Source organism: Patella vulgata, chromosome 6, assembly GCF_932274485.2.
Source record: "Patella vulgata chromosome 6, xgPatVulg1.2, whole genome shotgun sequence".
Classification (NCBI taxonomy): Eukaryota; Metazoa; Mollusca; class Gastropoda; family Patellidae; genus Patella; species Patella vulgata.
In genome coordinates this window covers 44,709,527-44,722,287 of record NC_065884.2, presented here as the reverse complement: position 1 = coordinate 44,722,287, position 12,761 = coordinate 44,709,527, and the positions used below count along the sequence as shown (strand labels likewise).

Here is a 12,761-nt window from a genome sequence, read left to right as displayed (position 1 = left end):
GTCGAGATATTAGAACCTTTGTTCTTATACTATGCTTTAAAATGGTAAATATCTTTGATTTTTGGTCGGAAACGTGTTAAATTAGCCTGTGCTACTTTAGAATATTGAAATTTTCATTTTCCTTAGCACCACCAACATGATTATTAATTATAATCATGTGTGTCGAAAGAACGCAAATTTTCAATGTAGATAGGTAACAAGAAAATTTAACACATCAAACACTTCCACCGCATTCAATCATTCTTCAATTCTTTAATATACCGGAACATACATATTACATAATATGTCATACAGTACTGACAGGCCTGTTACTGCACTTAGTAAGGGACCCTATCTAATGACTGCCATCAATGTACAATTTTGTTATATTTAAGGAAAATCAGATAATAGGATAAAAGTAAATGTTGTAATTAAAACTGACACGTCGATAGATGAACAATGCATAAAGGATTATTAAACAATATAATAAATCAACAAAAACATTAGATTAGATTAACGTCGTCTTCAAAATAACGGGATGAAAAGTGATGACAGGTTAACGACTTACTAGCCAGTTGATCTTAAAGTGGTTAATTTAAGAAACATTAATTGGCAGATTATCACACCATTATAGGAAATGTGAACTGTATCGTAATATTGGTTAACAATATTATCTTGGAAAGCCTTTGTCAACAGATATGTTTACTTTGTGATAGTGATGACACTACAGAAGATGCATTTCACTGTGTTGTGAAGTTCTCTGTTTATAAATCGATGACACAAAAATATATTAAACGGTGTTATTTTGTAAGACTTTCAGTATTTAAACTGAGATCAAACAATTTAAAAGTGTAAAATAATTATAATTAAATTTTATGTGTGTGAAAAAAATACTATGGGTCCTTCGCAGTGGGAGGAAACCGGGGGACTCGGAGAAAACCCACAAGGTTGGATAGGCGACCTTACCCTTGTTACGTACAACCGGGGAATTGAAACCAAGTCAGTTGACACGATGACAGACCTTATGATGCAGCGCGCGCGCTAACCTTACGTCCCCACCCCCGTAAAGCATTTGGCTTTGAATAAAACAATTACAACTAATGTGGGGCATCCAAAATTGAAAGCCATGTACAAAATCATCCAGTGGTTCTTATTTTGAAATGTTTATGATCTGTGTCAGGGCATGATGTACGAAAGAACCAGGTTTTCTGTGGAACCAGACAGTGTCTCTTTGCTATTAAAGTTATAAAATAATTACAAAGTAAAGTTTATAAAGTTGGGCTTGCCTTAAAATTACAATTAATTTTAACGTGAACTTCAACTTCCAGGAAGGTCTTAATGTTACCAAATTGGTTCAACTTAATCATTAAGGTAGATAATTTTATTTAAAGAAACCGTTCTATTTTGACTTTCTTAATCTTAATAAAAAAAAGTTGTCCAATATGCTACTCAAAAGACTTGGAATGCCCATATTCCTGTACCCAAAAATCAATTGACAATAAACCTGTATACAATATCTCGAATGGTAATCAATATTATGCTTTAGAAATTTATTCCTCATTTTAAGTTAAGACATTTTTGGAGACCACATGCCTAAGGATTGAAATGTCGATATTCTAAATTTAGAAATGTTTCGTTGTGCCAAACAAAAAAAGGTCGCAACTCTTCCGCACAAATTAAAACTGACGACGGAAAGCCTCAAAGGTCTCGATGCAGTTCTTTTATGTAAAGAAATTATCCAGTGATACTTTCGGAGCTATTTTCTTCTTTCCCAGGAATTCCAATAATTGATCGCTTAGTTAACACCTGTGTCACCCGAAATATTGATTGTGGCAGGCCGTTGGAATTTTTAGAGACAAGAACTAGATACTGTGTTATTACAAATTAATCGGCTTAATGTGGACTAATATTACATCACTTTGTGTTACAGTATAATACGTATAATTTTAGAAATATTTATCGCTTTTGGAAATATAAGTGGACATAGTACTATACCAGATGTTTTGAAAAAGGAGTAAGCATGCCCTGCCTAAAGCGCCATCGGCCACTGTCATACTATGGAATATACAGAAACACCAATGCTCCCTTCAAAAGGCAACACCCCGTAACTCATTTTTTTTTTTTTTTTTTTTTTTAATCAAAATTGAGTTAGCAGTTACACCCATGCCACAACCTAGCAACTTCCTTCATTTGCCTAGTATGCCACAGAAAAACCCAGTAACTCAATAGTCAAATCAATGGATAAGCTGGAGTTTAATATTCATTCATTACTTTTTCTTTTTTTTCTCAAAATAAGAAAAACATGAGTCACTAGGTGTTGCCTTTTGACGGGAGAATGATAATGGTAATAAAAGACAGATATATTATACCGCGGACGGACATTTCGGCCAGTGGACATTTCGGTTCAGGATATTTCGGCCTAGACCATTTCGACCAGTGGACATTTCGGCCTGGGACGTTTCGGCCAATTTTACAAAAATGTGTTTAAAGCAGTTTTATGTCATCCAGGGTCGTATATCAGGTTTTTTTTGTTCCATTAGTGTAAGTACTTTTACAAAGAAAGTCCCAGACAACTTATGTATTGATGTTTTGTTTGTTAGAGAAGCATGGTTGTGACCCGCAACTGTTATAATAGACTTTGAACGCTCAATCAACTTGGAGATACTTCCAGTCATTCGGACTTGCAAACATGTACAACGAGTTCAGACTTATTTTAAAAAAAATATATATATTTGTCACAGTAAGAAACAACCCCCCACCCCACCCCCCAAACAAAAAATACACCGCAAAGAAAAGATCTGTAGGAGAAAACAAACAAATAAATCTGGCCGAAACGTCCTCTTTCTAAAAAAAATAAAGGGGCCGAAAAGTCCCTACCCCTTTTCATGGACAATTTTAGGATTGAAACCATGGCATTTTACGCAATGACAGACTTTATAGATAACTTCACCACCAACCTCCCTTTTGTGACTGCAGTTATCAGTTAAGGTTAAGGTGTCAAATATATCTACCTTACCAATTTTAGCTCTCTTAAACATGCATTATGCAAGAGCAAAATCTGCTTATTACAAGTCTTTCTTTAGGCCTGAAATGTTATCTAAATTATCAAGTAGACATTAATTAACTTATCCAGACCATAATAAACTCTCGATGTCAAGGCTAGCCTTCGATGTTGGCTGGATTAGATTCCTATATGCGCTAACGGCCATTGATAATTAAATCAAAAAAAGTGGATAATCGAGACTATGCTGTTTATATTAATGATTTTAGTAATGATGACAGAGACTATGCAAAATTTTCACCCGCTTCTTTCTCGGTTCATAGTGGATCAATTTGACTGAAATTTTCAGCAAATTACCTTTATACTATCTAGTTTTTAACTATTATAGCGAGAACTGCCATCTCTTTATCTTATCTCCCATAATGTATCTTTAGTAAGAAAGTCTTCATAAATAGGGCACATTCTAACAGCGATTTAACTGAATAAATTACACCCCGTAAGTTGGTTATTGGGGTATATTACTAGACATGGACGGGGGATAAAATTAGAAATATCAAAATCGCCCGGCTTATCGTCTAGTTCCTATTAACTTTCCAATTTGGATGATATTAGCAAATAAAACCAAAAAGATGCTAAGTTTTTCGTTTTTGGTGATATCTTTTGTCTCTAACCCATGGGAATAGATATAGATAAGATCAATATAATCACTTAACCGTGAATTATTCCGTGATAATACACAATACATCGCCTATGCACCTATGTCTGAAATTCAATTTTTCTTGCAATTTTATATTTTATATATAACTCATGGGGATTGATAAAATCTATATAATTACTAAACCAAGAAAAATAGATCAATCCACAATAATGATTAGTTGTTGTAATATTTCGCCTTCAGAATGTCAAATATATGGTAAGAATAAGGCAGTCCTCCATCAGGCCTATTTTTTGCCTCTCTCAGTAGAGTCAACTTCCGGTTTGTAACAGCTGATGTATATCAAACTATCGGAGGAGTGGAAAACTATGATTTTAATATATGCTTTTCAAAACAATCACTAGTTGTGTCTCTTTTTTTGCAGCTTATATATCAATCTACCATTTTCTGACATAACCAAACGGATGTAGGAGTTTAGTTCAACTGCGTAAATATTGTGAGTTAGCATTCTGGAATAAACGATCACGCCGATACTGCATTTGATCCGAAATTCATTATTGACCATACTACATCCAGCCAGTGACCAAGAAAAGAGTTGATAACCCTGGCGAGGGAGATATTTACAGAATCTCCACTTTAATATCATGCAGTTACTTTCTAATGTCAGTCAGTATTCAACAAAAAGTCTTTTTTTTAATTTCAGGTTTTTAAAGAGTTTCAACCCTTGTCGTTTGAAATCAATAAAAAGTCACCAGACTTAATCCAGCGCCATTTTTGGCATTTTTTCTTTTGATTGGCTGTGGATTGTGGTGACAGGAAATGGAAAGTCGATGTATCGCTTAACTCAATATATCCACACTGCCAAAATACAGATTGAATACGTTTTAAATAAAATAACGAGATTAAAAGGTTGGCATGTCGAAATAGCTAAAATGAACGCATCTAATCCCACTTAAGACAGGCGAAGACGTAGAAACCTTAATGTCGTGATCACCGGGCGTTATTGCCAACGAGTTTTTCTCCCTCTTTTGACGTGGATAAGTGATGGGAGCGTCAGATCAAGGATTTCACAAGTGTTAAATGCAGAAACCCAAAGAATATTTATCAAGATCATCAATTACAATATGTAGAGTGTGAGTTTTCTCACATAGAAAGAAGCAGATTAGTAAGAAGATTTATACACACGGGGTGTTTCTATCTATCTTTCTTTCGTAACCTTTAATGTCAAAAGAATTTTTTCTTATAGAATATACGAAATGTATAAAGTATTGCTCTTTGAACAATTAAAAAGTAACGGGTGCCTGATCTTGTACGTAGCTACACGGGTTTTATCGAACTATAAAGATTTTACATACATAAATACCTAATACTGATTCTCATATTCAAATCCCCCCACCCCGAAAAAATACACGGATCTCTGTCTTTGTAGCTACACGAGTTTTATTATCGATTCGTTTATAATTAAAATATCTAAATACTTTATATCGATTCTCATTCTCAAGTTAAGCCCCACCCCTCCCGTTCTCAAGTTAAATTCCCACCCCACCCCGACCCCATTCTCAAGTTAAGGATCCTCACCCCGAAAAATAAGAGCGTGTAGAGACAATACAATGTTTATATTTATGCCAAGCTTGGAAAAATTGTACATTAAGAGTTGATGTTGACGCCTTCGTCACCGTGCACCACGACCTTTTGTTTACTATAATGTCAAGTTGTTCTGCTGTTACAGGAATTACAAAGGAGTGGATGTTGTCATATTTACAAAACAGGAGTTTTCGTGTAAAGGTTAACGATGTCTTTTCCGATGTGAAACAAGTAAATTATTTGTGCCACAAGGTAGCGTCAATGGCCCGGACTACTATACCTGCTATAGCAGTACACTAGCATCCTGCGTCCGACACAATCAAAAATTAGTTGGCAGTATGATCAAAGCGTGTATGACATTTTAAAGCTGGAGATTTGGTTGCAGAATCTCGTATTGCTTTCCGATAATTAGAGTCAAGAATCTGGATGTTACACAATCAACTAAAGATAAACGACGACGAAACGTGGGTTATCAAATTCGGCGGAAGGCGTCATCTCCAGGAGTCTACCATCCAAGAATTAAGAGTTGGGCTTTCTGTAGTTGAGTCGTCATAATGTGTTAAATTTCTGGGAATGCATTTGGACGAAAATATCATATTGCCCGAAAGACTCGTTCTGTAGCTTCGGCAATGTTCAACTTACGGAAATTGAGACCGTTTCTTTCGCGAAATTACCATTTCCCATATGGATTATGGAAAATGTCTGCTTTGTGATCTGCCCGCAGTTATCTACTCTCCAACCTCTCCAAAGAATTTAATATTTTACTGCAAAATTAATTCTTGGTTTTAGTTATAGCTCTAGTGCCGCTCTGAAAGAACTTGATATATTGCCAATTGAAGTCCGATGCCAATTCAGACTACTTGTACTAGTGTTTAAGTTTCTCCATAACCTTGCCCCTGTCTGCCTGCCTTTTTACATTTTTACAATCCCAAACTTTATCATACAATACAAGATCGTCATCACAAAACGTGTTATCAATACCAAAGACTAAATATAAAACATTTGCAGAATGACTTTTCAGTGTGTTAGGACCGCGACTCTGGAACACCCTTCCAGAAAGTGTTATACAATGTCAGACAGTAACGGATTTTAAAAAGGTGCTCAAAACATATTTTTGTCCATAAAGCATTTGTTACTGTTTGAAATGTACTTTTTGAATGCATGGCAGTAATGTGGCTATATCAAATGTGATGTGTAATGTAATGTCTTACGTGTAATAAAATCATATTTCTATAATAACGGTTAAATGAAAGAAAATAAAATCTTACCGTTTACAGCTACCACCATTTCACTCACTAGAAGAGTCCAAAACCAAACTACAAATATATATATGTTTATAATATAATTTTACATTATTATAACTAATTGGTTATTTATATTATCCCATTATATTCATTTGTATGGTGTGGAGGTGGGGGTAAGGGGTTGGCAGAGCATTATCAAAGGATTATGTACGATTATTGTAATGGAGACAACTCGACCAAATTTATCTGCTTGACCGCCCAACTGTTCTGCTCCGATTGGGCTAATGAAGACGAACATGCGGCCTACTTTTATTAATCAAACTGTCGAGTTTTAGTTTTAGTGTACGCCAATGTGTACATGAGACAGCGGTTTGTTGTCCCATTCGAACGAGTATACACTGTCCCTTGCCAGGCCCTCTGTCCTGCACGACGGGGGAAACACGACGGGAAAATCCCGATGAAATATCTCGGCCACCACCGGGATCGAACGCGAGACCCCCAGGTTAGGGATTCTACTCACTGAGCCACTGTGGCTGCATATAGATACATCAAACAATATTAATCATATCGTCAGACCTCTGTTAAAATGTCGTAATTTATATATCGTACATTATTTAACTTGTATAATTACGTTATAGAGCTAGATTAACTAAATGGGAAACAAGACGCACACTTATCTTAGGAGGTAGACATCAATACTTGGCCATTGTTACATATTTGAAACAAGTCATATCGGAATTTATCAGATACCAGCAATTAGCTCACGTCCTTCTTTCTATTTGCTGAACATATAAGTAGAATTGAAGCGTTGTCCGTCTACACACAGACGACATAGAAGTCATTGGTGTGCTTCGACAAGTGTTCTCCAAAACTATCATTCGACATTAGATTACCAGAATTGCACAGAAATCTCACATTCGTGTCTGGCATCACGGTTTACTTTCCATTTTCGTCTCTTACATTCTTTTGATTTTCCAACTCTCAAATATTTATTATGGAGTGCATATCTTTACGGGGAGAATATTCGAAACCACAGGGTTTATTCATTACATTGCAGTATGCACATGTGTGGAAATAAATAACTTTCCTGATATACTTTAGTTCCAACGTCCCAAATGGCCTAATGGTTAGCGCGTACGCGTTCTATGATAAGGCCTGTCATTGAGTCAACTGGCGTGGTTTCGATTTCCCGGTTGTACGTGGCAAGGAGTCGGGTCGCCTGTCCAACCTCGTGGGTTTTCTTCGGATCCCCCGGTTTCTTCCCACTGCTAAAGACCCCTACGTGCATGCGAATTATTGAAATACAATTGACCCATATGTTAGTCCCGAAATGACCTGGTTTGTGTCGAGTGGACGTTACCCCCCCTCTCTCTCTCTCTCTCTCGCTCTCTCTCAATACCAGATAGTATTATGTAATGTCCGTTGACTTGTACAGAAAGCTAATCTGCCCTTATGCAACCGCCCAGCTGTGTAATCGTTTGACATTGTAGTCCGGACGTCAACACCTGATTAGCTGATTGGCTAACGCTTTCTAGCTAATCGGAGCATTAGTCCATCCTCGACTGAATAATACCCAATTAGGCCACACTGTGTGGGCGTGGGTTTGGGGTTTGACATCTACCAAATAAATAAGGGATCATTGCGATAGGGGGTTTGGGTGGCCTAGTGGTCTAAAGTGCAGCGCATTGACCACTAGCTGGCCGGTCACCTCTGGCTTGCGGTTTTGGTTTCCATCCCTGGTGTGAGCGTATGTGGCTTGGAGATAGGGGCGCCTTTTCAACCTCGTGGGTTTACTCCGATTACTCCGTTTTCTTCCCATAGGAAGACCCCTGTGCGTGACCTAAGATAATAAAAATGAAAAATAAGACTTGTCTGCGATATCACCTTTCTGTGGAAACGGGCGTTAAACACAGAGAACAACAACAACGATAGTCGTCAGTTAAGGGTTCATTAAGACCAGAACTCCGACAACATGGGTTTGTTGGGACCAGGTCCCGAATCAAGGCCAGAGAACAGAACTAGGACCAGGATGCCCAAATACAAGCTAAGTAATTAGTCATTAACTGAAGGAGTTTTGTACAGTATATGTCTAGAAGAATAAACGTATTATATGGAGTTAATATAGAGTTGTGTCTTGGAGAATTGATAATGTAACACTTGTTTATGTAACTGAACTAACATAGATGGAATTATCTAGTTGCCTAAATTAGGTAATAGACCCTGTTAATTTGCAAGACATGGTGACATGTCCATTAGTACTTTGGTCAGTCTCTAACGTAAAACAATTAGGTGCGTTGACATCCTTAATACAGAGGGCGGGGCTGGATTCGACAGAACTCACCCGACTGTCATAATAGCCATATCAAAGCCAGATACTATTCTTGAAATCGGGTGAGATTTGTGACTAACAATTGCCCTTAAAAAGAATAAAGTTCAACTGAACCTGATGTATTTGGTCACGGAAAAGCACAACTTTGGAAGTCAAAGACGACGATTCGGTAGTTCTACAGGTAAACGTCTTACTTATCTACGGAGTTCTCTTTTACTTTTATATTTTAAAGTCTGCGTCCACTATTATATAATAGTCTCTCGATGCCATATACATATGATAGTAAAACGTAATCTTAACTTACCAAAGTAACTAATGAGGCATCTTTGTTTGAATTTCATCTTTCATCTCCTTACTTTACCCCATTGGCCTCGCTGTATCTTATGCACTTTACATAGAAAACCTCTTAATGTGTGTAAACCTTTCACATGGTATTATACACTATAATGAAAACCATGTCAAATCCTTAACCTGAAATGAACAAAAAACGTCATGATTAAAGGAGCTAAATCACTTTTCTTTGGCACCTAGAAATGGACACAAATGGGTCGCAACGCATAATAATACAATTTGAATGTACATGTATATAAACTGATTTACATTCAATCGTTTCTGTTTTTACTGTAATTTCTAATCAGTTATGTTCGGCGAAATACGCGGAGAGTCTGAATTAAATGACAGTCTCTGGTGTTTGGTTATTCCAGTCTATACCGGTAGTATCCTCCTACATGGGATGTTTAGCCTCGTTCACCGAGTCGCTTCATAAAACTAGCGCTCGGAAGCATTCTGGCATAACAAACCGCTGTTGATTTAAATTGACCATTAAGTCGTATTTGCAATGTCGAAAACTGTGGATGATATCGAGTTAAAGAATTGGCTCCTTTAAAGTGATCTGTTTCATAGCAATATCCAAATTGTCTTATTAAATTCAATGCGTTCATTATGTAATATGAAAAAGGGTTCTTCCTAAAATTTTCCGTTATATATAGATGCGCACTTCTCCTAACATTGTTTTTTTTAGATATATCTCGGCCATTTTAGATACCGAAAAACCCTTCGTGTAATATCTGGGTTACTCGTCTTAATTAACCCGGTTGGTACAGAAAGGTAGGATGATAAAATCTCATTCCATTCATCCATATCTCAGTTATATGTCAGCCATTTTAAATGTTTGTTAGTTACCATTTCCACAAACCCATTATGGTAATATGAAAATTTAATGGCGACATCACTCCAGGTATTATCATTGTTAACAATAGCTAAGCAGTATGAAACGATTTTCGTTGCACACATATAGTTACATACAAACGATCACTATTCATATTGCCATTAACTCAAGTTAAATTAAATAGTGTTTGTCAGATGTATAAGTGTCATTATAACATAATCGATTGCAATAATTTAACATCTTAAATGGGTATTATAAATAATAGATATAAAACCTGACTAAATATAAAATATTAGCCTATATATATTTCATTAGCCTACATGTTTACGTTAGTTACCGTCTTGTTGTTTTGGTTACTAGGGACAAATAAGAATCATTAAGAATTCGATTTTTTTTATACAACCTGCAGCCGACAACTATATTTTGAATTCTAAATGGCCTGTGAGAAAAACAATTATTTCCAATTATCTTGCACTCATCGACTAACTTGATAAATCATCGCAGTGTGGCAGATAGTGGTATAATCATTCGACGGGGATGTTTTTATATCGCTAGTATTATATAGGATTTAAAACAAAATTAAAACCCATTATATCGATGGCTGAGTATGCGTTACATTTCCATTTATCTTGTTTCGAGAAAATAGCATTTTAAACTTTTGAATTCCTATTTCAAATCAGGGAATTATGCGAACATGATATACTATATATATGTTATATATTGGTTGGTACTACACAAATCGAGATGATCATTTGAATGAAATTGGTTCCTATGTCCACTGGTTCCTGTTTAGTGTTATGAGCTTTCAGTAGACAAAAGTTAAATGTCCACAAATATCACTTTTGCATACTAAACCTTTTCTAAATGAGGACATGTGCTATATGTTTTCATGGCGATAACATGATACTCTAATTAATCTGGACTAACAGCATTTACACAGTAGAAGGGCGCATGTTTATGCTACTTAAAAAGGTCAAAACATAATTTTGACCAAAACTGGATATGTAACATTTGCACACTCAGTCATCGATATATAGAAGTGTCTTGTTTTTCACTGGTGCAAATAGACTATATAAATAGATACATGTACATATGAATCAGCCCTCAGGTGATCGAAGCTAAGATGGTGACGTGGGCCGGGTGGCACCTGCAGATATGATATAGGGATGGTACCGTAAGAAAATGTATCTCAAAGGGCACCATTGCGCTTTTAACCAAGATAATGGAGGCGATAAAATTCCTACTCGCTGTTCCATTTTAGACTAGTTTTTCCGGCAAGTGTTCAAGGAGACACTTGTCTGCGATATTACCCTAGATGGAAAGCGGGAATAAAGCTTGAATTCACTGAACAGATCCTACAGTCATGAAGACTAATAAAGCGAAAGTTGAACTACAAAAAGAGAATCGAAATAGAATATGTGTTTCATCAGACTGGATAGCTGACTGAAACAAAATTACAAGATATTGAGCTATAAAATTAATCAGGCGTATCAAAAATAGTCAAGGGTTTTTTTTTTTTTAATATAACAACTGCGTATTATCATTATTATATAATATATTTTAATTAATATTTCTGAATGGAGTGAACTGAAAACAGACTAAACCCACTCCTATATAAAACCCCACTCTCTATAGAGTATTATTTCAGTTTGCGCTAAATGACCGCCATACGTCAGACGTTTTGTAGAAATAGGCGACCATTTCGAGCTATAATATATTGTGAAGATATTCAATATCAGTAATAATATCACAGAGAATTATATGGATTATACTTTTCCCATAGTTTCGTATGATAATATATAATTATCAGGTTGTCGTATTTTCATACACACTTTAAAGATACATGTAAGGACTAAATCTGTCTAATGCGGGTCATTGTTCTCGCTTCAAATCTGATATAAATTATTATTTAGACATTTATACATATGCCAAGTCCATAACCATCTCTCTAGAGCATCGGATGGCTTAGATAATGAATTGATCACGGAGACTGTTGATCGTGGCAATGTTACTTGACAATCCTCACAATTCGTTAAAACGTTGGTAATTTGACTTACAATGTACGTGTTTTGTCTCTTGAGTACGTTTATAATTAGCTGTCATGTGTCGTGCGTGTCTCCTGCATTTATTATTTTTGCAGAGATCGCGAAGACGCTAAGGCCATAAGGCTGGGTGTGGCAGTTAAATAAACCGAATCTTAATTAAAGAAAGAAAAAATGGCCGGCGTAAATAAGGTAGCTTCGTGATTCCAATTATTTAATAACTACCCGACATTACATTATGTTCGTTAACTGTATACCATATAGATCTCAGTAACTATGTAATTTCACCTTTTATAGCTAAGAAATCATATTTTATTTGAAATGGTTTCTGAAATAATCAATAGATTCTATTGTAGTAGATGAACATCTAGACATAATGTAATGATATGGATTTTTTTTTTATAAATATCTTAGAACAACCTCTATACAGCATCAATGATTGAATACTTCGTGTATAATATTTAAATGCTTCAAATTATTTCCATAAAATATATCCACTGGTGCCATTAACTATGTAATTTACATTTATTAAAATACATGTCAAGATGGAAGATGATTGTGATTATTTCCGTTCACCTGTGTGGTAATTATCTAAGAATATTCTCTTAAAAGAGCTATAATTCAACTTCTTCCCTGGAAATGTTCTCCGTGCTACTTACGTAAACACCTGCGTTGGAGCAAAATACATTGGTTTACAGTTTCAATTATTAGTTACTGTACATGTATTCAATGATCCCTCTAGAATCATTACAATACAAG

The 12,761-nt window shown here is 35.8% G+C and overlaps 1 protein-coding gene and 1 long non-coding RNA gene across 4 annotated transcripts in view; one reads left to right on the top strand and one right to left on the bottom strand.

Moving 5' to 3' along the window:
- LOC130013173 (uncharacterized) overlaps positions 1-5,378 on the top strand; it is a 78,833-nt gene extending 73,455 nt beyond the window's left edge. Inside the window, exons 2-3 of the long non-coding RNA XR_008788527.1 lie at positions 4,339-4,800; positions 5,365-5,378. This is a non-coding gene — a long non-coding RNA (uncharacterized LOC130013173). The remainder of the gene's footprint in view (positions 1-4,338; positions 4,801-5,364) is intronic.
- LOC126824374 (uncharacterized) overlaps positions 1-12,761 on the bottom strand; it is an 85,441-nt gene that overhangs the window by 9,070 nt on the left and 63,610 nt on the right. For all 3 annotated transcript variants that reach the window (XM_050553591.2, XM_050553593.2, XM_050553590.2), the window contains 2 exons: positions 9,097-9,263; positions 6,488-6,535 (listed from right to left, as the gene is read on the bottom strand). In XM_050553591.2, the coding sequence (XP_050409548.1) occupies positions 6,488-6,535; positions 9,097-9,133 (85 nt within the window). In that variant the 5' untranslated portion in view covers positions 9,134-9,263. The remainder of the gene's footprint in view (positions 1-6,487; positions 6,536-9,096; positions 9,264-12,761) is intronic.